At 44.8% G+C, this 25,421-nt stretch overlaps 1 protein-coding gene across 1 annotated transcript in view; it reads left to right on the top strand.

The window, feature by feature from the left end:
• The window catches only part of ralgapa2 (Ral GTPase activating protein catalytic subunit alpha 2), a 224,708-nt gene that overhangs the window by 133,112 nt on the left and 66,175 nt on the right, over positions 1–25,421 (top strand). Inside the window, 4 exon segments of the mRNA XM_080414999.1 lie at positions 10,165–10,348; positions 18,000–18,410; positions 19,878–20,355; positions 23,619–23,690. Coding sequence (XP_080271125.1) covers positions 10,165–10,348; positions 18,000–18,410; positions 19,878–20,355; positions 23,619–23,690 — 1,145 coding nt within the window.

A 25,421-nucleotide genomic window follows, 5' to 3' on the forward strand; every position in this document is an offset into this window, starting at 1 on the left:
TGGTTTACAGTAGTTTGTGTATACTAGCCTAATACCCCAAAGGTGGCTTACAGTAGTTTGTGTATAACCTAATACCCCAAAGGTGGCTTACAGTAGGTTGTGTATACTAGCCTAATACCCCAAAGGTGGCTTACAGTAGTTTGTGTATAGCCTAATACCCCAAAGGTGGCTTAGCCTACAGCAGTTTGTGTATACTAGCCTAATACCCCAAAGGTGGCTTACAGTAGTTTGTGTATAGCCTAATACCCCAAAGGTGGCTTACAGTAGTTTGTGTATAGCCTAATACCCCAAAGGTGGCTTACAGTAGTTTGTGTATACTAGCCTAATACCCCAAAGGTGTCTTACAGTAGTTTGTGTATACTAGCCTAATACCCCAAAGGTGGCTTACAGTAGTTTGTGTATAGCCTAATACCCCAAAGGTGGCTTACAGTAGCTTGTGTATACTAGCCTAATACCCCAAAGGTGGCTTACAGTAGTTTGTGTATAGCCTAATACCCCAAAGGTGGCTTACAGTAGTTTGTGTATACTAGCCTAATACCCCAAAGGTGGCTTACAGTAGTTTGTGTATAACCTAATACCCCAAAGGTGGCTTACAGTAGTTTGTGTATACTAGCCTAATACCCCAAAGGTGGCTTACAGTAGTTTGTGTATACTAGCCTAATACCCCAAAGGTGGCTTACAGTAGTTTGTGTATAGCCTAATACCCCAAAGGTGGCTTACAGTAGTTTGTGTATACTAGCCTAATACCCCAAAGGTGGCTTACAGTAGTTTGTGTATAACCTAATACCCCAAAGGTGGCTTACAGTAGTTTGTGTATACTAGCCTAATACCCCAAAGGTGGCTTACAGTAGTTTGTGTATACTAGCCTAATACCCCAAAGGTGGCTTACAGTAGTTTGTGTATAGCCTAATACCCCAAAGGTGGCTTACAGTAGTTTGTGTATAGTCTAATACCCCAAAGGTGGCTTACACTAGTTTGTGTATACTAGCCTAATACCCCAAAGGTGGCTTACAGTAGTTTGTGTATACTAGCCTAATACCCCAAAGATGGCTTACAGTAGTTTGTGTATAGCCTAATACCCCAAAGGTGGCTTACAGTAGTTTGTGTATACTAGCCTAATACCCCAAAGGTGGCTTACAGTAGTTTGTGTATAACCTAATACCCCAAAGGTGGCTTACAGTAGTTTGTGTATACTAGCCTAATACCCCAAAGGTGGCTTACAGTAGTTTGTGTATACTAGCCTAATACCCCAAAGGTGGCTTACAGTAGTTTGTGTATAGCCTAATACCCCAAAGGTGGCTTACAGTAGTTTGTGTATACTAGCCTAATACCCCAAAGGTGGCTTACAGTAGTTTGTGTATAACCTAATACCCCAAAGGTGGCTTACAGTAGTTTGTGTATACTAGCCTAATACCCCAAAGGTGGCTTACAGTAGTTTGTGTATACTAGCCTAATACCCCAAAGGTGGCTTACAGTAGTTTGTGTATAGCCTAATACCCCAAAGGTGGCTTACAGTAGTTTGTGTATAGTCTAATACCCCAAAGGTGGCTTACACTAGTTTGTGTATACTAGCCTAATACCCCAAAGGTGGCTTACAGTAGTTTGTGTATACTAGCCTAATACCCCAAAGGTGGCTTACAGTAGTTTGTGTATAGCCTAATACCCCAAAGGTGGCTTACAGTAGTTTGTGTATACTAGCCTAATACCCCAAAGGTGGCTTACAGTAGTTTGTGTATAGCCTAATACCCCAAAGGTGGCTTACAATAGTTTGTGTATAGCCTAATACCCCAAAGGTGGCTTACAATAGTTTGTGTATACTAGCCTAATACCCCAAAGGTGGCTTACAGTAGTTTGTGTATAGCCTAATACCCCAAAGGTGGCTTACAGTAGTTTGTGTATAGCCTAATACCTCAAAGGTGGCTTACAGTAGTTTGTGTATAGCCTAATACCCCAAAGCTGTTTCACAAAACTTGAACAACAGGACACGGATTAATAAAGCTTGGCCGTTATCCTGGTCCGGAGCAAGCTAACTTCACAGCTAAGTTTCCATGATAACTAAAGCGGGATTTCCTTCGTGAAACCGAGTCATGGCTGAGCCTGGCTTGTTTAAGCCAGGATATCTGCTAAATCCTAATCTACCCTTTGTGAAACAGGCCCTAGTTCTTTTTGAACAGTGACATGCTTGTGACATGGAAAGTGACAATACAGAGAAGGCATTGATTGATTGATTGATTGATTGAATACTTTATTAGCAGTTTGCAAACAAAAAGCTTAAACAGTTTAGAATACAAGGTCTGCTAAAAGGATCTACACAAAAAGCCAAGCTTGTTTCAATTGTGGTCCTTTGTACTCAATTCATAGAAACATTGATCAGATAAACAGCAACACTATGTGGAACAGCATGTAATAGTTATTTACAAAAATAAAATAAAAAAATTGAAGAGGACTATTTACAGTGAAACAGGTCGGGGGTGGGAGGCTATGTTTTTTTTTACAGGGGCCAGTTTCAATTTGCAACCTCCTGTAGGTGCTCTTTTAGGGTGGTTTTGAAGGAGAGTAGGGATTTATTCTCCTTTAGAGCCTTTGGTAGGGCATTCCACATTTTAGTGACATAGCATAACAGATGATATCACTGAAAAGTGCAGTATAGAGCAGCCAGGATATGTCCCAGAACCCCAAAGGTGGCTTAAAGTAGGCTGTGTGTATAGACCAAAGCCCCAAAGGTGACTTCCTGTTGTGTGAAATAAGCCCCGCCCAAGTCCCGAAAAGTGGGTTAAATATGATTGTCCCCAATCTCAGGGTAAAAAATCATACTTTTAAAATAAAGCTTAAATCAAAAATATCAAGACATATTGGTAAAGTGGGCACCCTCTGAAAACCAACAGTGGTCACAGCTTCTCTCTAACCCATTCAGAAAGGGTAGCCCCCGAAAGGGGGGTGTCCTGACATCCGTACCCAAAAGTAGTCTAAACAAACAGGGGTGTGTGTGTGTGTGTGTGTGTGTGTGTGTGTGTGTGTCATTAACGGCTCGTCACTTTGTGGTGTTTTATTTATTATTCGGAGCAGTGGTGTAAAGTAACTAAGTACATTTACTCAAGTATTGTACTTAACTCTTTCAGTGCCATTCTTATTTATGGAATTTTGGTTCTGAGTGCCACAGCCAAAATTCAAAAAAAAAGTGCTCAGGAGCCGAGATACAGCCTTTTTCAGTAAGAAGTTAAACAAGAAGTGAATGGAGCTGCAAATCTTCAAATCATCATATCTTGGGTTCTGAACATAAAAAAAAGAAAAATTGAATTATATATATATATATATATTTTTTTTTTTTCATGACGTCTTAGACGTCATGTGGCACTGAATGAGTTAAGTGCAATTTTGATGTATTTTATTTTTTTAATTTACTTGAGTATTTCCAGTTTTCAGTACTTTTACTTATACTCCACTACATCTCAGAGGCAAATATAGTACTTTTACTCCACTACAATTATTTGAAAACTTCAGTTACTAGTTACTTTTCAGATATACATTATGATATTATGAAACGTACATTAACCACTTTAGGCCTGTTTTATACCTAGGCTATTTGAAAATAGCCGATCTACAAGCTCACAACGCGTCGCGATAGGACGCGTTGGTTGTGAGTTTGTAGATCTGCTATTTTCAAAAATGTTAGTACTTTTACTTGTAACTTCTACATTGCAGTATTGATACTTTTACCTAAGTAAAACATTCGAGTACTTTTCCCACTACTGGTCCCTTGGAAACCTGCGAGCGTTACCAACGCACGTCCGCATCCGCTTGAAAACCTTTTTAGTCGTGCGTTTTTTGTGCCGCGGGTTCGTTCTGAATGACGCCTCCGTTTTTTTTACGATCCAAGGCGAGAGAGAGAGAGAGAGAGAGAGAGGGAGGAGCTATGGGGGTGTAAATGAATGAGGTATTATTCAAACGGCGCCTGCCTGGGCAGATGCGGTCAACGGCAGACCTTTGTGAGCGTGTCAGCCCAGATAAGAAATGGTCAAATTATTCAAACAGAACCTTTTGTCCACTTGATAAGCCCGGGCTATAAACGCTTGTCCCAGAGATTTGAATTGAATATGTCTTAATATGAGAGAGACTGCAGCTGCTATGAAAGAAAAAGACAATTAACATGATTGGTTGTCCGGCGGGCGAACAAAAGACGCGACCCCACTGGTTTTAATTGGAAATAATATATTAGGAGTGGGGTTACGAGGTGGGGCCGTATCGGCACCATATCAATCAATTAAAGCATCTGACTCTTCCTGCCACGGAAACCTTGTTATGTCCAAAACCCTCACTTTTCAGGAAATGGAAAGAAATTACCTGTTTTTTGAATGGATCCAGATCGGTTATTATTTAGTCACAAGCTCATGTTAATACTTTCCATCGGTTAAATACTTAACTAAATAAACACAGAGAGACTAACCCTTTCATTCAAAAATAGCCGATTTACATGCTCACAATGTGTTGCTTTGCAACCCGTTGTGAGCTTGTAGATCGGCTATTTCGACCACTTTTACGCGACATTGTCATACGACGAAGTGCGCAGTCATTTCCACACCAAAAAAAAAGATTCAACATTGCAATATAAAGCTACAAGGTTTCTGCCCGACAGCAACTACATGTAATAGTTAACTGTTGTATTCTTAGAGACATGTTTTAAGCCTCATTCATGCTCCATGGTACGTGTTGCTTGCTCGCAGACAACAACAGATCTTCAAGCTAACGAGTATTGTGCGATGGGAGTATAAAAATGACGCTTTAGAGGATGCTTTATCTTTTTACTTGTTGTACTGTATGCCAACAAATCCTTTTCAGGATTGTTTTGAGTTCCTCGGGTAGTGTGCATGTGAGGCACGCTACCGTGCACATACATACTCATGAATAAAGCTGATGCACTTTGCATCTTTTGCCATTGAGAGTTGAACTTGAGTGTGTGTGTGTGTGTGTGTGTGTGTGTGTGTGTGTGTGTGTGTGTGTGTGTGTGTGTGTGTGTGTGTGTGTGTGTGTGTGTGTGTGTGTGTGTGTGTGTGTGTGTGTGTGTGTGTGTGTGTGTGTGTGTGTGTGTGTGTGTGTGTGTGTGTGTGTGTGTGTGTGTGTGTGTGTGTGTGTGTGTGTGTGCGTGTGTGTGTGTGTGTGTTTGGTGACTAACAGCATGAGGCGGCTCGCTGTAAAAGGCATGATTGCACTGGACCTTATTGGTTGACTGGAGCTCCACTCAAGCGCCTCCATCTGCTCTCTCCCTGCCTGCCTGAGCAGCCAGCTGCACCCCTCCGCCTGTGTGTGTGTGTGTGTTGCTATTGCACATGGCTGTATGTGTATGTGCGTTAATACCTATGTGTGTTCTTCTGATGTGTTTTTCTGCACCCGCTTGTGTGTCTCTCTGTTTGCTTTTGTCTTTATTATATTGTGTGTGTGTGTGTGTGTGTGTGTGTGTGTGCGCGCGCATGAGTGAACCCATCCATCCATATGTGAACCACTATCTCTACAGTATGTTTGTTCCATGTCGTATTACCTTTCCGGGAAACTGTTGCTATGTGAGGTACTGGCACTTAGTTGTCAAGCAGAGCCATGGGTGTCCCCCCCTCTCCCCTCCCCTCTCTCTCTCTCTCTCTCTCTCTCACTCTCCCTTTCACCCCTTCTCTCTCTCTCTCTCTCGCTCTCGCTCTCGCTCTCGCGCTCGCTCGCTCGCTCTCTCTCTCCCTCTCCTCTCATCTCTCTCCCTCTCACCATCTCTCTCTCTCTCTCTCTCTCTCTCTCTCTCTCTCTCTCTCTCTCTCTCTCTCTCCCTCTCACCATCTCTCTCTCTCTCTCTCTCTCTCTCTCTCTCTCTCTCTCTCTCTCTCCCGCTCTCTCTCCCTCTCCTCTCATCTCTCTCCCTCTCACCATCTCTCTCTCTCTCTCTCTCTCTCTCTCTCTCTCTCTCTCTCTCTCTCTCTCTCTCTCTCTCTCTCTCTCTCCCCCTCACCATCTCTCCCCCCTCTCTCTCTCTCTCTCTCTCTCTCTCTCTCTCTCTCTCTCTCTCTCTCTCTCTCCCTCTCTCTCTCTCTCTCTCTCTCTCTCGCTCGCTCGCTCTTTGGGGCTTTGGTGTGCGGCAGCTGTTTGGTTGAGGTCTTTTCAGCATCAAGCTCTCTAATCCGTCCCCTGTGCACTCACACAAGCCTGTGTGTGTGCACGTCTCTCATGCGCATACTGTCTACTACATCGCCCCACACAATACTGTTGCAGATGACAGCGAGGCCAGCCAGCCTGCCGCGCGCGTGTGTGTGCGTGTGTGTGTGTGTGTGCGTGTGTGTGTGTGTGTGTGTGTGTTGAATGGATGGGATTAGCCTTTCCATAGCTCTAACCAAATTGTTGTACCCTGAGAGTTAGAGGCCCTGACAAGACATGTGTTTCTCTCTCTTAAAAAATGTAATCATTACCCCCACTTGTGACTTGCTGTGTCGATACCTTACCTCCAAACGGACCATTCTGTACACAGGTGTGTGTGTGTGTTTGCGCGCGCGTGCGTGTGTGTGTACATGTTTGCGGTGGGAGCCGGGCGCGGGGATAAAGTCTTAATTAAATCAAACAGAGAAAACCTGTCCAATGGCTGTAATCAACTGCCCCAGTGAGTCTTATCGAGGCCTGCCAACCGATGCTGTGCCATCTGTTATGTAGATCAATACACTTGCATATCACAGGAGAAACGGATTAGTAGCAATAAAGACCCTCCTCTCTCTATCTCCGTCCGTCCGTCTGTCTGTCTGTCTGTCTGTCTGTCTGTCTGTCCGTCCATCCATCCATCCATCCATCGGCTTGTGATGTGAATGGTGGCATACTGTATATCGTTGCGGTCGTTTTTTTTCTCGTAAATCAATGCCCGACTTGCTCGTGCTACAGTGTTACACAAAAGTATCGGATCCACAAGCTTGTAGATCTGAAGACCTGGGGCGATTCTTAAAAAAAAATCTAAATCCTAACAGTTTTTTGAAAAAAATATAAAAAAAAGAATTTTCGCGATTTTTCAAAAATAGCAGATCTGCAAGCTCGTAGCGCGGCACTCGGTGCCGCGCTACGAGCTTGCAGATCTGCTATTTTTGAATAGCCAAAGAAATCTAAAGTGACACAGATGCGTTCCAGGTATTAACACATCGACCGCCAGAGGTTAATCTCATAATGTACTCACCAGTGCCAAGGTGTTTTTGTTGTTTTTTTGTTTTTTTCATGTCGCCATAGATCTTGTTAAAATCCTTAAGATTGAGCTCTACACGGTCTGTTTACATCCGCGAGATCTCCCTGTATCTCCCAGTGAAGATCGCGTGTCAAACGGGGCATCCATGTTTGAGTTAGAGCGGATTACGTTAAACAGTGAAATGCGAGGAGAAAAAACTACAGGAAGAGAATTGAGTTTCAGTTTCGTCTGTAGAATGGGAGCGGGCGTGATCTTCAAAACCGGATCCCAAATAATTCTATTTCCTGTCATCAAACCGGAAACGGAAGTGGATCAAAAAAATTCCGAAAGTGCACCCGGACCGCGCATGCGCGAAAAGACCGCAGCCCGTAGGACTACGGGCTCGGCGCTTAACCGTTGGATTTAACGGCCCGTAGAACTACGGGCCCGGCGGTAAATGTGTTAATGGGTTAACTTTTGAATTTGAATCCTGAAAAGTAACAGTTTTGGACGCGTCATCCCAAAGCGTATACCGCTTGTGCAAAAAGGACGCGCTGTGATTGGCCAGTAGCCACTTGGGTGGGTGAGTGTTAGCTGGGGGCAAACGCTCGGCTCACCCCAAAACTGAAGATTTACGATTCTGTCCCTATCGGTACATAAAACTAGAACGGTGCTGAGTCGGCTCAAGCGAAACTTGCGCAGCGTCCGGCACGGCGACTCGCTCGCTTTAGCTAGGCTGGAAGAACCATAGGCTTTCCAAGGTATAGAGGGGCGGATCCAAACCTAGCGCTGGAATCAAACGCCGGCTCCCTATTGCTTCACCAATCTATGTCCCCGCCTCCCCTCCCCTCCCCACCCTCCACACACACCCCCCCCCCCCCCCCGGCCTGTGCACGGAACACGCTGACGTCACCAAATTTAGAGCCACGCCCCTCTGCACTCTGATTGGTTAGGAGATAACAAGGTTCACTCCCACTCCTAAACCACCGTTCCTGCAAGGTTCCCCCAGACTTAAAAAAAAAAAAAAAAGTTAAAAAAGGCAATGGGTTTCCGAGGCTACGCTTTAGCTCGCTCGTGGCTCATGTTCGCTTGAGACGGCACGACCTCCGTCGGCGTCAAAAACTATACTTTATCGGCCAAAAAAAAGAGTCCACAGTTGTTGTAGGTGAGAGGCAGTTCGGTGTGTGTCACCGAAGCGGGCGTGGTTTTTGGTAGACGAGAGGCAGTTCCGCGTTAGTCACAGAAGCAGGGCCGTGGTTATAGCACAAGCGGTTTAGGCTTTGGTATGTCACGTTTTTGGACATATGAGGTTTTCGCCCCAACAGAGACGATATATTATATTGCAGGGGTCTTCAACAGGGGGTCCGGGACCCCTAGGGGGGGTTCCTCAGAGCTACTATGGGGGTCCGCCAAATCTTTGTGTGATAGGATTTCGTTTTTTTTACATTAACCACTTGAACCCTAGAATTCCTTTTTCTGAGGTGAACATTAGCCGAAAATAGAAGATCTACAAGCTCTCAACGCCTCGCAGCGCGAGGCGTTGAGAGCTTGTAGATCGGCTATTTTTTGGCAAAGAGGCTATAGGTGTAGAGGGAAAAAAGAGCAGACTTAAGTAAAAAAAAAACTTTCTAATCTGAAACACAATTTTATACAATATAGAGTAGGGGGTCCCTTTTTCATCTCTCTCTCAGCTAGGGGGTCCTTGGCCTGAAAACATTGTAGACCCCTGCTATATTGTGTGTACTCTTGGCTGGCTGCAACAGGGCCATCATGCCTGAGAAGAAGGCACTGTTTGCGCGGCTCTCTGCCAGATCACTGTCATCACGGATAGGGGCCGTGTCACCGCATGATGCCATCACCACCTATCAACAACCATCCCCCCCCCTGGGGGGGAACAACATGAACCACATCGCAGAGAATCAGATGGCTGCTGGCTAAGCTAGATCATTGGTTTTCAAAGTGTGGTCCGGGGACCCCCACAGGGGTCCTTGGGGGGGGATACCAGGGGGTCCCCAACCGAGTGCCGCGCTACAGGCTTTTATAGATCAGCTGTTTTTGAAAAATCGTGAACATTTGAGCAAATCTTTGAATATATATATTTTTTTTTTAAGCGAACATTTTTAACTCAAACCTTTGCTTCTGGGGGTCCCTGGAACAAAATATTTTGAGAGAAATCTATGAAAATCTATATTCTGCAACACAGTTTTATACAATGTAGTGGCTGGGGGGTCCCTGCTTCATCTCTCTCTCTCAGCTAAGGGGTCCTCCTTGGCCTGAAAAACGTTGAAGAACCCGTGTCCTAAAGCAGTGGGTCTCAAACTTTATCACGTCAAGGACCCCCAAATTGATAAATATTTGGCTGCGGACCCCCATCTGAAAATATGTTGTGCCAGGGACCCCCAGAAGCAAAGATTTGTGTTAAAAATGTTCTCTAATGTTCAAGAGTTTTGAAAAATAGCAGATCTACAAGCTCATAGCGCGCTATGAGCTTGTAGATCTGCTATTTTTTAACTCATTGAGTGCCATTCACGTGTTTTACCGCTATGGTGCAACATGCCAATCACGTGTTTCACGTGTTTTTGAAAAAAATGTAAAAAAAATAAAATAAAAATTGTTCAGAACCCAAGATATCATTATCTGAAGATTTGCAGCTCCATCCACTCCTTGTTTAACTTATAACTGAAAAAGGCTTTATCTCGCTTCCAAAGCACTTTTTTTTAACTTTTTGCACAAAATTGCACTGGCCAGAAATAGCCAGAAATAATTTGGGCACTCAGTGAGTTAATAGCTAAAGTATAAAAGGTTAAAGTGGTTAAAATTATTGTGATGCTATATTAACTACTTTTGCTGGGGACCCCCTGGAACCCCCTCAAGGACCACTGGTTGAGAACCGCTGTCCTAAAGGATCCCAAACCTACGCACAACTAAGTATAAATCTATGAATGTGACGCACTGATCCCATATTTCTCTTTTTCTCTGTTTTTACCCGTCAGGTTCTGCATTGCTGCGTGTCGGGCTCCAACCTGCACACGCAGCAGAGCCACTACCTCCTCAGCCTGGCTGACCTGTCCACAGACTACGAGCCCTTCCTCATGCTGGGCCAGGTGAAGAGCTCGGAGCCCGCCGCGTCCCACACCGCCGCCGCCGACTTCGGCAACCTGCTGACGGTGGCAGAGGGTAAAGAAGGACTGTGTGACATACAGTGTTAACCAGATTATTATTTTATTGCGCAAGAAATAAGCAACCAGGTCTTTGAAAACAAGCCCAAAAGAAGCGACTATAATCATGTATGCATCTGCTGTTTTGCATGTATATCAATTGTCCATTGTGTGACCTGTAGTGTAGGTGTGTAGTGTAGCGACGTGCGCGTGACGTCTTTAAAATAGCGTCCCACCACTAACAAAATCACCAATACAACACTGTGTGCATGTAAAACATGTACTGTATGTGTGCATACGTGCATGTAAAACATGTACTGTATGTGTGCATACGTGCATGTAAAACATGTACTGTATGTGTGCATACGTGCATGTAAAACATGTACTGTATGTGTGCATACGTGCATGTAAAACATGTACTTTATGTGTGCATACGTGCATGTAAAACATGTACTGTATGTGTGCATACGTGCATGTAAAACATGTACTGTATGTGTGCATACGTGCATGTAAAACATGTACTGTATGTGTGCATACGTGCATGTAAAACATGTACTTTATGTGTGCATACGTGCATGTAAAACATGTACTGTATGTGTGCATACGTGCATGTAAAACATGTACTGTATGTGTGCATACGTGCATGTAAAACATGTACTTTATGTGTGCATACGTGCATGTAAAACATGTACTTTATGTGTGCATACATGTACATGCATATAAAACATGTACTGTATGTGTGTGCATACATGTACGCGCATGTAAACATGTACTGTATGTGTGTGCATACATGTACGCGCATGTAAACATGTACTGTATGTGTGTGCATACATGTACGCGCATGTAAACATGTACTGTATGTGTGTGCATACATGTACGCGCATGTAAACATGTACTGTATGTGTGTGCATACATGTACACGCATGTAAAACAGCAGCGAATGTCTGATGCAGAGCTGTCTGCTTGGGTTTATTACCAAACAGCGATGCCTGTTACAGTATGCATGTATATATGAGAAGGAGACAAGTCTGTCTGTGTGAGACAAGATGGCGCCGCCCAGGGCTGCTATGGCAATGACGTGTGTGGTGTTCTGTCTGTTAAGTTTTGTTTACGTGTCCTGTGAACCTTCTTACACTAAAGAAGAGTTGCTGCACATTGGGTCTTCTACCCCACCGGACATTTTTCCAACATTACTCACCCGTTCCACGGACATATTGGATATTCTGGTGAGGGGGACAGCGTTCTTTACCGCTGCGGTGCGTTGGACCAAAAGACAACGGGGGAAGAGAGGAGGTTGTTTGGTTCGCCTACGGCGGAGAGGATCGCGTCCACCACTCCCAGGTATATTCCTTGGCAACGTGAACTCCCTACCAAATAAAATGGATGAACTTCGGCTGCTAGTTTCGAAGGACAATGACTTCCAATCCACTGCTGTTTTCGCGTTTGTGGAGACGCATTTGAAGCCGACAGTCCCAGACGGGGCTGTACAGCTAGAGGGTTTCTCCGCGTTTCGTGCAGACAGAGACTTCGAGGCGGTAGGGAAGTCGCGTGGAGGTGGATTAATGTTCTTTGTAAACAATTGCTGGTGTTCCGATGTGACAGTGTTGCAACAATACTGTTCTATTAACATTGAGTCTCTTTTCATACTCTGTCGCCCATTCTATTCCCCCCGTGAGTTTAATGCGTTCATCCTCGTGTGTGTTTACATTCCTCCGGATGCTGACGTCACCACAGCTGTGGACACACTGACCGAACAGCTGTCGGGGGCGGAGCGCAAATACCCGGACAGTTTGGCTGTGGTGCTTGGGGACTTTAACCAGGCTCATCTTAGCCGGGCTCTCCCCAAATACAGACAGCAAGTCACATGCGCTACAAGGGAAATGAACACTCTTGATCACTGTTATTGCACTATTCGGCAGGCATACCATTCTGTCCCCCGGGCTGCACTGGGCAAAGGAGATCACCATCTCATCCATCTGATCCCTCGCTACAGGCAGAGATTAAAAATATCAAAACCTGTAGTGCGGAGTTTCAGAGTGTGGTCCAGTGAGGCAAAGGAGAGACTCTGTGCCTGGCTGGAGAATGCGGGCTGTGACCAGGACCTTGTTGAGTGGGCGGGGCCTGAGGCTGGAAACAGTCTGGATGAATACACGGACACTGTGACATCATTCATCAGCCTCGGTGAGGAAGTTTGCGTTCCTCTCCGCTTCAGGAAGATCTACAACAACGACAAGCCCTGGTTTTCAGCCCATCTCAGGAGGCTGAGGTCAGAGAAGGAGGTGGCCAGGCGCAGCGGTGACGTGGCTTTGTTCAGGCAAGCAAAGTACGGGTTTGCCAAAGCAGTGAGGGAGGCGAAACATCGCTTTTCAGAGAAGCTGCAGCAGCAGCTCTCTGAGGGGAACTCCTCCTCGGTCTGGAAAGGCCTCAAGACCATCACTAACTATAAACCAAAGTCGCCACAAGCGCCCGATAATCTCCCCCTGGCGAACGAGCTCAATGAGTTCTACTGCAGATTTGAAAGAGAGGTTCCCTCCCGCCCTCTCCCTCCACCCCCCCAGCCACAACCACTACCTCCGTACCCTAGTGGGCCCCCCTCCTCCCCCCCCCCACCCCCTCTCTCTGTCACGGAGAGAGAGGTGAAACTGCTGTTCGGGAGCCAGAACCCCCGGAAGGCGCCCGGCCCGGATTCTGTCTCCCCCTCCGTCCTGAAGCACTGCGCTGACCAGCTCGCCCCGGTGTTCACCAACATCTTCAACGCCTCACTGGAGCTGTGTCATGTCCCAGCATGCTTCAAGGCCTCAACCATCATCCCCGTCCCCAAGAAGGCCAAGGTCACAGGCCTAAATGACTACAGACCCGTCGCCCTGACCTCTGTGGTCATGAAGGTACTGGAGCGCCTTGTCCTGGCTCATCTGAAGCGCATCACCGATCCTGTGCTGGACCCGTTGCAGTTCGCGTACAGAGCAAATCGATCCACGGAGGACGCCGTGAACATGGCTCTGCACTACGCCCTACACCATCTGGACTCTGCCGGCAACTATGCCAGGATCCTGTTTGTCGACTTCAGTTCGGCCTTCAACACTATCCAACCATCCATCCTGGAGCACCAGCTGTCCCTGCTGCAAGTGCCTGCCTCCACCTGCAGGTGGATTACGGACTTTCTTACCAACAGGTCTCAGCGTGTGAAGCTGGGGAAGAGCATTTCCAGCTCCAGGTCCACCAGCACCGGTTCCCCGCAGGGCTGTGTCCTGTCCCCTCTACTGTTCTCCCTGTACACCAACAGCTGTGTTTCCCTCCACCCGTCGGTCAAGCTCCTCAAGTTTGCCGACGACACCACCTTGGTGGGCCTGATCTCCAAGGAGGACGAGTCAGCCTACAGGAGGGAGATCGAGCGGCTGCGTAGTTGGTGCAGCAGCAACAATCTGGAGCTAAATGCCCAAAAGACAGTGGAGACGGTGGTGGATTTCCGGAGGAAAGCAGCCCCTCCCCCTCCCATCATGCTGGGAGGCACCCTGGTGAACTCTGTTGAGTCCTTTAAGTTCCTGGGCATTACCATCTCCCAGGACCTGAAGTGGGAACTGAACATCATGACCCTTCTGAAAAAGGCACAGCAGAGACTGTTCTTCCTCAGGCAGCTGAGGAAGTACAGACTGTCGAGGGCTATGATGACCCGTTTTTATACGGCCATCATCGAGTCCATCCTCACCCACTCCATCATCACCTGGTTCCCCGCTGCAGCTGCAAAAGATCTCGTCAAGCTGCAGCGGGTGATCCGTTCCGCAGAGAGGGTGATTGGCTGTCCCCTGCCCTCCCTCAAGTCCCTGCACGACTCCAGGGCACTGAGGAGGGCAAGAAAGATCATGGCTGACCCCTCCCACCCTGGCCACGGCCTCCTCACCCTGCTTCCCTCTGGGAGAAGGATGCGGCTGCTGAAGGCCACCACAGCACGCCACAGACTAAGCTTCTTCCCCTCAGCTGCCAGGCTGCTCAATGAGTCTGGCTTCCCTTCTCCCCCGCCCCCAAGGGTCACTGAAACCTGAAACCTGACACTGGCAATGACATTGCACTACTGTCCACTATAGCACTTTATATTATCTATCTTCTTGCACGGTGTTGTTTTGTGTTTGTTGTTATTTATGTTATATGTGAAAAAAGATTGAAACACAATCATGCATTGCCAAAACAAATTCCTATGTGTATTACACAATGGTAAATAAAGGAATCTGAATCTGAATCTGAATATAGGCCTATACTGCATGTGTATGTGTGTATGTGCATGCATATATGCGTATATATATATATATATATATATATACATATATATATATACATACATACACACACACACACACACACACACACACACACACACACACACACACACACACACACACACACACACACACACACACCAAAACAGATTCCAGGGGAAAAAACGCAACCTGTAAGTACTCTGTCCATTTAGAGAACCTCTCCATTAAATGTCAATATCTTATTAAAAGAAGGAAAAGGAAATCAACCATCACTGGGGAGTGGAATGTTCACATTAGTGATTGGCCCCAGAGAGACCACCCATTACGGGGTTTTGATATAAAGGTGAGGCCTTTTTGTGTTCTTTTTGGTGACCTTGTGGTTCCATTAGGTAATGCATTTCCCTTCCCCTGCGTTTCATGTCCTCAACTTTTGAAGTAATTTCAACCCTCCCCTCAAAAGTGCACATGTGTGTGTGTGTGTGTGTCCACTGAAACAATGTGAGGATATTTCAGCGTGCGCTTCTGCCTGGAAAGAAAAGAAGAAAAAAAAAAAACCCACTGATGTGCTGCTATACGGCGCACAGCTGCACAGAGCCTCCATAGAAACAAACAAAACACTATCAAAAGAGCAAAGCAAAGAGAAACCGGCCCGGCTATATGCACCCCCCCACCCCTCCCCCCCTCCCTCCCTGCATCATATTGATCAAGTCACATCAAAGAACCAGTGCATCTCTAACCCATCGAGGCCTGTGGTTCCGATTCTGCAAAATGTCTTCTAAATCCTAACCGGTTTTCTGAAAAACATATGTTTTTATATCAGTGGTTTTCAAACTTTTTCATTGTCAAGGACCACCCAAAATGATATGAATTTGGCCGCGGACCCCCCATCTCAAAATATTTTGTTCCAGGGACCCCCCCAGAAGCAAAGATTTGAGTTAATGTTTGCTTTAAAATTATGTATGTATTCAAAGATTTGCACACATTTTCTAAAATAGCAGATCTACAAGCTTGTAGCGCGGCACTCGGTGCCGCGCTACGAGCTTGTAGATCTGCTATTTTTGAATAGCACAAAGTGTAAAATAATGCTTTTTTTTTTGCTCAAATCAAAAAGTGACACAGATGCCGTCCCAGGTCTTAAAGGGCTAATGCAGCTCGGCCTGCTTTTCCAAAGAGCTTTCTCCACTTTGATGGAGGATGATGGTATTGATAGTGTCACAATGCAAAAAGCACGTCATCTTGTTTTTTTTTTTTTTTTCCTGCAGCACCGCTATGGAATAAAGCAACCGCATGCCTTTCACTCGGGCCGTAAAAAACCTGTGCATTTGCATAAACGCGACTCGCTGAGTAGCGGGGCCTATTCAGCGGGCCTGTAAGGATGTTGGTTCTCTCATTAGCACTCGGCTAGTCTCGGGCGCTCCGCCATTGTAAGGAGAGTCAATGGCCTTTTCAAAGTTGTCTCTCATGATTAGATGCCGCCTACTTAGCCCGTTAAGACCTGGAACGCATCTATGTCACTTTTTGATTTGAGCAAAAAAAAAGCATTATTTTATACTTTGGCTATTCAAAAATAGCAGATATACAAGCTCGTAGCGCGGCACCGAGTGCCGCGCTACGAGCTTGTAGATCTGCTATTTATAGTGTGCAAATATTTCAATATATATATGGTTTTAAAGCGAACATTTTTAACTCTAATCTTTACTTCTGGGGGGTCCCTGGAACAACATATTTTGAGATGGGGCTCGCCGGCCCAAATACATATCATTTTGGGGGTCCTTGACATGAAAACGTTTGAGCACCACTGATATAGAAACATACGTTTTTTTCAGAATACTGTTGGGATTTAGAAGACATTTTGTAGAATCGGCTTCAGGTCTTAATGGGTTAGAGGTGTGCTGGCCCAAGCCGTTGGAAAAAAAAGAAGCAGAAAAAAAACATGAAATGAAAAATACTCCTATTAGTGATTATGAATGAGGTTTGGCTTTGTATGAAAAGGGCACACTGAGATAGCTTGTCAATGCAACGGGGGGGCTTTTGAGAGATGTCCGTCGGGGTCTCTGCCTCCAGTCATGCTAAAAATAACCAACACGTGCGCAGCTTTACTCCGAATGCATCATGCTGCGTTCACACTTAGCAGCTACAAAGCGACAGGCTAACAAGTAATTTACAATGGAAGCCAGCGACATGGAAGACACAAACCGAAGCCTGACACTTGTGCAAAAGCTGTAAAGAAAAACGGTTGAGCTGGCTTCAGCATTTTTCAGCGCCCGACGACGCGATGAAGCTTCAATTAAACATACGTTTTTGTTTCACGCTTTTTCCCCTCACCTTCTCTCACCACACAATTCCTGCTTGTAATGTGGAAAATCGAATTCCTGCGCTCAGCCAGTTCCTTGTTCGTTTTGAACCCTTTTCAATTTTTCTGGTGAGCAACACTCAAACGGCGATTCAGCGACAGCGTAACGAACTGACCACCACGCTTGGTCGTTTTTGTAGCTTTCCCTCACTGCTAGTGTGAACACAGTGTTTATACTCTCGTACGCCAGATCACCGCTAATGCCTGATTTGTACTTGGTGTGCACGCCAGGCATCTGAGATTGGTTGTGAGTTTGTAAATGGGCTATTTTGGGTTCTCGACACCACCACGCAACCAAGTATAAACCACTCTTTAGCCTTCGAAATATGCTAGCTGCTCAATGATTTTTCTACAAACTAGACATGTACCGTTACATTTATTTCCTTCCGGATTCCTATACCCATAACTTAGCGTATCGGTCAAAACCGAGTACCGATCCGGTAGCAGTGTGTAATTTAAAAAGAGGACGGTGGTTCTCAAAGTGACGTCCAGGGATTCTCAGGGTTCCTTGAGGGGGTTCCAAATGGACCTTTACAGGTCTGTAACTCTGAGAGTGTACAAATGGAACCAAATGGACCCGTAGTTATGGGGGTCCTTGAATTTAAAAAGTTTGAGAACCACTGATAATTAAAAAATCCATTAGTAATTATTAAAGTGCAGCTACAAGTTAGTAAAATAAATGTAAATGTAATGTAAATAGTACAGTAAGAGTATAAAACAGTCGTGCAACTCAAAAATACAAAATAATTTATTTTGTTGTTTTTTTTGTTTCTAAATTTATTTGTACTGCTGTGTTGTTGGTCTGTCTGTTATGTCATGTTTATTTGTTGATAAATAAATACTTTAATGAGTAAAAAAAATAAATAATAATTGATCACTGTAAATGACATATGATCATGTGATCAATTATGTGGTATGGGAATGGCATAGACTGGCATACTCGCCCATACCGATGGCAGCATTTTAGGCGGCATCGGCAGCTTTTCCGATATATCGGAACAACTCCACTACAAACGGATACTAACCCCGCCCCTCCTCCCCTCCCCCCACACACACTCTTTCAGAGAAGAAACGCCGCAGCATGGAGCTGATCCCGCTGACGGCGCGCATGGTCATGACCCACCTGGTGAACCACCTGGGCCACCACCCGCTGAGCGGCGGCCCCGCCCTCCTGCACAGCCTGGTGAGCGAGAACCACGACAACCCGCACGTGGAGTCGTCGGAGCTCTCCTCCGAGGTCTTCAAGAGCCCCAACCTGCAGCTGTTCGTCTTCAACGACGGCACGCTGGTCTCCTACCTCCAGATCCCCGCCGAGACCCCGCCCGCCGCCGCCGGCCAGCCGCCGAAGCCCTCGTCCCAGGTGCGCCTCATCGTCCGCGACATCTCGGGCAAGTACTCGTGGGACGGCGCCGTCCTGTACCGCACCGCGCGGGAAGAAGACGCCGCCGCCGCCGCCGCGGGGCCGGTCTCCGAAGGTAAGGGCTATGTCACCATTATTAACCCATTAAGACCTGAGGCCGATTCTAAAAATGTTTTCTAAATCCTAAAACAGTTTTTCAAAAATAATGTAAAAAATATTTTTTTCACGATTTTTCAAAAATAGCAGATCTACAAGCTCATAGCGCGGCACTCGGTGCCGCGCTATGAGTTTGTATATCTGCTATTTTTGAATAGCCAAAGAAATCTAAAGTGACACAGATGCGTTCCAGGTCTTAATGGGTTAAAGGTAGGGTAAGTGATTTTCTTTGGTTAAAATAAGTGTTAAATAGCTCTATATTCTGATAGTACTCATTGCTATAGAGTGTTTGTTCAGTAAAAGGAGTCTCCTTGTCTCTCCAGCTCTTTATAAAACAGAAAATGCATTTTCGTTTCAGTTTCAGTTTCATTTCCAATTTTATCCAATCAGGATAGAGAACTCAATCAGGATATAGATTAAACAAGTGAAATTGGAAGTGATGACACTAAGACATGAGCAGGCAAAATTGGAACTGGAACGCTATAAAAATGAAGCTTAAAAATGGGTACTTTCTCCTGATTGGCTGAGATTTTGACACCTACCGGAAAATGTATTTTCTGTTTATTAAAGAGCTGGAGAGACGGGGAGACTCCTGTTACTGAACAAACACTCTATAGCAATGATTACTATCAGAATATAGTGCTTTAACCTTTTAACAAAATACTTATTGTTTTAACCAAAAAATATCACTTACCCTACCTTTAATTGTCACTCAAATACCGGTAATTGTGATTAACGATTTAATTGTGTGTTTGGCCATTGAACATATGAATAAAATACAAAATTCTGTTTGCCTTTTAGGCTTTGTAATCAAAAATTGCACACGGCAGATATGAAGAATAACTTAAATAAGTTTAAGAAATTATAAGTAAATAAGTACGAAATGATTAACGTATTTAATATGCATTAAAAATGTATACATGTAAAAATTGCAGAAATAGCTGATCTACAAGCTTTACAACGTGTCAGAAAGTGACGTGTTGTAAGATTGTAGATCTGCTATTTCTGCTTTTTTAATATTTTAACCCATTAAGACCTGGAACGCATCTATGTCACTTTAGATTTCTTTGGCTATTCAAAAATAGCAGATCTACAAGCTCATAGCGCGGCACCGAGTGCCGCGCTACGAGCTTGTAGATCTGCTATTTTTGAAAAATCGTGAAAATTATTTTTTAAATATCTTTTCCGATTTTTTTTTTTAGGATTTAGATTTTTTTAGACGCGGCCTCAGGTCTTAATGGGTTAAGATGTGTGAAAATTTTTGTAAGCTTATAGATCTGCTATTTCAGATTTTTTTATATTTTTAAATGTGTGAAAATAAATGATCATGTAGACGATTATAAAAAATGATTGTGACCATCTCAAATTATTGCATTTATCTCAAATAACTGCGATTATACGATTATTATGTAATAATTGTGACTAGGCCTATCCGAAGGTGACTCCCGGTCCGCCGTCCACAACAACAGCCAAAAACAGCAGCCGCCCAGCTCCCCGACCAACAAGGGCCCCTCCTCCCTCTCCTCCTCCTCGGACCCCCGCGCCTCCCTGGCGGAGTCGGGCTGCTGCTGCGACGAGGAGGACGAGGAGGAGGCGGACGTGCTGGACCAGCTCCTGGAGGAGCTGGGGCAGAGCAGCCCCGAGTGTCTGCCCCGGCCCCGCTGCCCGGGACTCAACCAGCCGGCGCCGCTGCCCTGCGGCATGAGCCCCGAGCAGGAGGCGGCCGTCCTGGACGCCATCGGCCGCCAGGCGCGGCAGGAGGCGGAGCAGGTGAGGAGGTGGGAGGCGGACGTGAGCGTGCGGGCCGCCAGCCACCAGGAGCCGCCCCGCCACGAGCCCAAGGCGCCGTTCTACTTCTGCAGGCTGCTGCTCAACGACCTGGGCATGAACTCCTGGGACCGCAGGTAAACACGGCACTACTAGCCCTGGTTCCAGACCATAGACCCCGCCCACTCTCTTAACCCTTTAAGACCTGAGAAGATTATAGAAAGGTCTTCTAAATAAAAAAAAAAAATTGAAAGAAAAACCCATTTTTTTTTTCCTCGATTTTTCAAAAATAGCAGATCTACAAGTTCATAGCGCGGCACTCGGTGCCGCGCTATGAGCTTGTATATCTGCTATTTTTGAATAGCCTAAAGAAATCTAAAGTGACACAGATGCGTTCCAGGTATCAAGTGGACTGCCCCTCTTGGTCTGGTGTTGAAATGTGAACCTAGGATTTATTCGGTACAAAAATGTACGTCCAATGAGATTCGGAGGTGGGGGCGGGTCTAACGACGAGCCAATCAGCGAATATCTGCTAAAGCGAGCTGTGCGATCATAGGCATATGAAGGTAGACGCCTCCTTCGGCTCTGAGGCATTGGTATCTCGGGCGCCATTTTAGAGGAGGAAAGCTTCCGCGTGCGTCACAGAAGGGGCCGTTCGGTAGGCCAATCAGAGGCAGGTGGGGGCGGGTCTTTTCGTAAGAGGCAGACGCGCAGGCAAAAGTCAGTTAGACGCGCTGTGATTGGCCAGTAGTCAACGCACTGTGATTCGCCAGTAGTCAACGCGCTGTGATTGGCCAGTAGTCACTTTGAGTGTCAGCTTTCTTCCTCTAAAATGGCGGCCGCGATACCAGTTGCTCCAACAAACTGCAGAGGCCAATGAGGTATCTAGGTTTCTATATCTATGTGTGCGATGGCGTCAGATGTAGGCGGATCCGTGGATCTCTTGTGATAGGTTTAGGGAAATGTTCAGATGCGTCTTCCATGAATCCCTGCTACATTTCATAAAAGCAAAGGTTAAGGCCTCAAGCTGCCATTTTCTTCCAACTGGTTGGCTAGCTAGTAGAACAGCAAGAACATATAGGTTTAGAATGATGATACCAAAACATCATACATTTACATATTGTGCTAATATTGTTTAGAAACAATGTGGGTATCTGCTTTGACGCTATTTCACAACTGGCCAGTGGTGTAAAGTAACTTCAGTACATTTACTCAAGTACTGTACTTTAAGTAAAATGTTGAGGTATTTTGACTTTTTATACTTTTACTTCTACTCCACTACATCTCAGAAAAAAAGATTGTACTTTTTACTCCACTATTATTTGACAGCTTTAGTTACTTTGCAGATTTAGATTATTATCACAAAACATGCATTAATCACCTCAGCCCTATATATATATTTCGGCCGTTTGAAAATAGCCGATCTACAAGCTCACAATGCGCCACGATGCGATGCATTGTGACCTTGTAGATCTGCTATTTTCAAAATATTTGTATACATTTTGAACTTGTGAAATGGGACTTCTACTCGAGCACATTTTGAATACATTTTGAATGGAATTTTTCTTGTAACGGAGTATTTCTACATTGCAGTATTATTGATACTTTTACTTAAACATGTGAGTACTTCTTCCATCACTGTAACTGGCAGATTATTGGGACATGGCCTAACACATATTTTCACTTTCACTGGGTTATTTATTTAAATGTTTTGCTTGAATCCCTGGGTACGGTATGATTGAGATCCGGGTCGGGTACCGTCCACTTACAGTTACAGTAGACACTAGACAGGGAACCAGAGTTGTGAAAAGTCCTCCCTGTGACCATAACGACCCGATCGACGCGCACTTTAAACGGAACCACCAAGGACTGTGGAACTCTCTCAACTCTCTGCAGTCTGTTGATATTATACGTCGGTATATCTATCACTTCCCCCCTTATCCTCAAAGTGACCCAGCTGCTGCCTCGTTACCGGAGCCCCCCCGCGGAGGGGGAGAAAGGGGAAGTCTGTTAGAAGCACGCTGCGGTCTGGAGTCAGTTAATCTCTTCTCGGCGGGGCGAAGGAGCCCAGCTGGGGTTTTTTTTTCCACCCAGGTACACGTCGGTCGCGTCACCTGGCTCGCGCCGCCGCCTCCACGTTAAATTAAAAAAGCTCACACCTTTTAATGGGGGCCAAGCAGCAACGTGCCGCTTTGCACCTGTGACTCCACTCAAGAGCATTGGTGGAAAGTCACTAAGTACATTTACTTAAGTACTGTACTTAAGTCCAATTTTGAGGTAATTGTACTTTACTTGAGTATTTCCAATACTTTTACTTCTACTCCACTACATCGCAGAGGCAAATATTGTACTTTTACTCCACTACAATTATTTGAAAACTTTAGTTACTAGTTACTTTTCAGATATAAATTCTTACATTATAAAGCATACATTAACCACTTTAGCCCTATTTTATACATAGGCTATTTGAAAATAGCCGATCTACAAGCTCACAACGCGTCGCATCGTGAGCTTGTAGATCTGCTATTTTCAAATATTTTAGTACTTGTACTTTTGGTACTTTAAGTACATTTTGATGCCAATACTTTCGTACTTTTACTCAAGTAAATTTTTAATTCTGGACTTTTACTTGTAAGAGAGTATTTCTATATTGCAGTATTGGTACTTTTACTTAAGTAAAGAATTTGAGTACTTTTTCCACCACTGCTCAAGAGTGGAGTCACAAAGGTGAATTAAAGGCAGTGACGAGTCTGACGTCTCATAATTGTAAATGCTGGAAATTCAAGTAATATGAAAAGCAGTACCTATGTTAACATTTGGCAATCTCGTAAACAATAAATATATTTTAGAGCAAACATTTTTAACTAAAATCTTTACTTCTGGGGGTCCCTGGAACGAAATATTTTGATATGGTGGGGGTCAGCGGCCAAATGCATTATCAATCTTGGGGGTCCTTGACATGAAAATGTTTGATATAGCAACACGTTTTTCTGAAAACTGTTAGGATTTAGAAGATTTTTTTCCCTTACATGGTTAAAGAAAGGAAAAACAAAGCTTTAAATTGAAAACAAGGTTTGCTTATTACAACCACATCTGTCTGTCCGTGTTTGCTTGTCTGTTATGGTGATAACTGCTGCAGTTTCTAATCTGAGTTCGATCGAACTTGGCAAATGAGTTGTGGGATAGATAGGGTCAGGACCTGTCAAGGTCACGCCGAAAGGCATTTCTAGTAGATGTTTCCCTCCACACAGTCTCACTCGTCGACGCTTCCCTCGCCACCCTTGCATGGGTACCATCTTGTGTTTTTTTTACCCTGTATTCTGTTATTTGAAATGCGTTAGACATGTTGTACTGCTGCAGTTGGGATCGCATGTCTAAACCCCATCTCGCTGTTTCACAGGAAAAGCTTTTATCTGCTGAAGAAAAACTCCAAACTACTGAGAGAACTGAAGAACCTGGATTCCAGGCAGTGGTACGTACGCTGCTCTTCTAGTTGCTGTTAGACGTGTGTAACAGCACAGGTGTTGGTGGAGATGTACACAAAGACTAGAGCCCGACCAATTTTGTCCGATCCTGGAGATTCCTAGACCACCCGACTACTGATGTTTTATTTTATGTTTCATAATAAAAAAAAGTCACCAAAAAAAAAACACTTAACTCTTTCAGTGCCAATGAAAAAAAATAAAAATTGCGAACTTTGCCAACTTTTTTCTTTCTTTTTTTTCAAAGAAAAAAAAAAGTGCTTGGGAAGCAAGATACAGCCTTTTTCAGTTATAGGTTAAACAAAGAGTGGATGGAGCTGCAAATCTTCAGATAATTATATCTTGTGTTCTGAACATTTTTTTCACAAAAAAACAAAACAAAACTATTTAAAAAAAATTAAACTCGGGATTTCTCGTTCTGGCACTGAGGGTATAACCCTAAAACTCGGGATAACTCGGGGCCTGGCACTGAGAGAGTTAAAGGGATATTTCACTTCATTTTATCGTCTACTCAGGCTTTTGGGAGCACCCCGGACAGTTTTTAAGTTGCTTGATTCAGTATTTAGATATTTGATATTCATATTATCAGACACGCCCCCTTCCTATACAAACCCATTGTAACTTCAAACTCTATTTTAACCATGATAGATTCATCAGAAACACCCATCCTTAAGGTAGGTACCCTCACAAAAACATGCAGTAATCCTGGTCTCTATACTGCCTCCCCCTGGTCAGCCAAGGGCGCCTGATGGAGGGGAAAGGAACTGGTTGGAATAATGTGTTCCTTCCACGTGCTACGTCCAACCGGGGAAACTTCCCCCTGTCGGGTGATAAGAAGCGGCCTGCTTGCTCCTCATGCATTGAAGGAGGCATGAGCTTCAGCTTGGGCTCTCCCTAGGCTGGCAGAGGGAGAGTAGCGCCCAGTATTACATAGGCAATTGGCACTGGGTGAAAAATATGGGTTACAAAATCGTGGGATAAAAAAAGAAACACCCGTCCTTGGTTCTGGTGACTGACATTTTCCTTATAATACTAGAGGAGATATACGTGTTTTTTCTATTACTTTTTTCATTTATTTCTAAATAAATGGGACAATAAAAAAAATGAAAAAAGTAATTTCTATACCACGGCTCTCTCACGTATTAGGAGGGCAGGATGAGTCACCAGATCCAAGGACTTTGATGAATCTAACATGTTACAAATGGAGTTTGAAGTTATAATGGGTTTATATAGGAAGGAGGTGTGTCTGATAAAATGAATATCAAATATCTAAATACTAAATCAAGCAAGTTAAAAACTGTCTGGGGGGCTCTCAAAAGCCTGAGTAGACAATAAAATGACCCAATTTTTGTGAACATTTTTCTAAAATAGCCGATCTACAAGCTCAAAATGTGTCGCATCAGGACTATCTTTATATCTTCCAACCCGATATTTCTGCTGGCCTCCTCTAACACAAGATGCCAACCTTGTTGGCACGGTTCCGTTGTGGAACAACAGAAACACTGTTATCTTTTATTGCATACAGAGTTACGGACCCAGTGACTGCAGCCAAGTAGCACACAGCTTCTTCCCTTTCTGCCATTAATCTGCTAATGAGCCTCTGCCTCTTCCTGAGTGCAAATCACACTCCAAGAACTGCTCAGAGTGCCGCCAACCCCTTTTATTCCTAATCTACACCATCTCACCCTGATCACAGCTCTTTCACTTTAGTTAGCCTCTTT

The sequence above is a fragment of the Gymnoscopelus braueri genome (assembly GCF_963280865.1).
Source record: "Gymnoscopelus braueri genome assembly, chromosome: 19".
NCBI lineage: Eukaryota > Metazoa > Chordata > Actinopteri > Myctophiformes > Myctophidae > Gymnoscopelus > Gymnoscopelus braueri.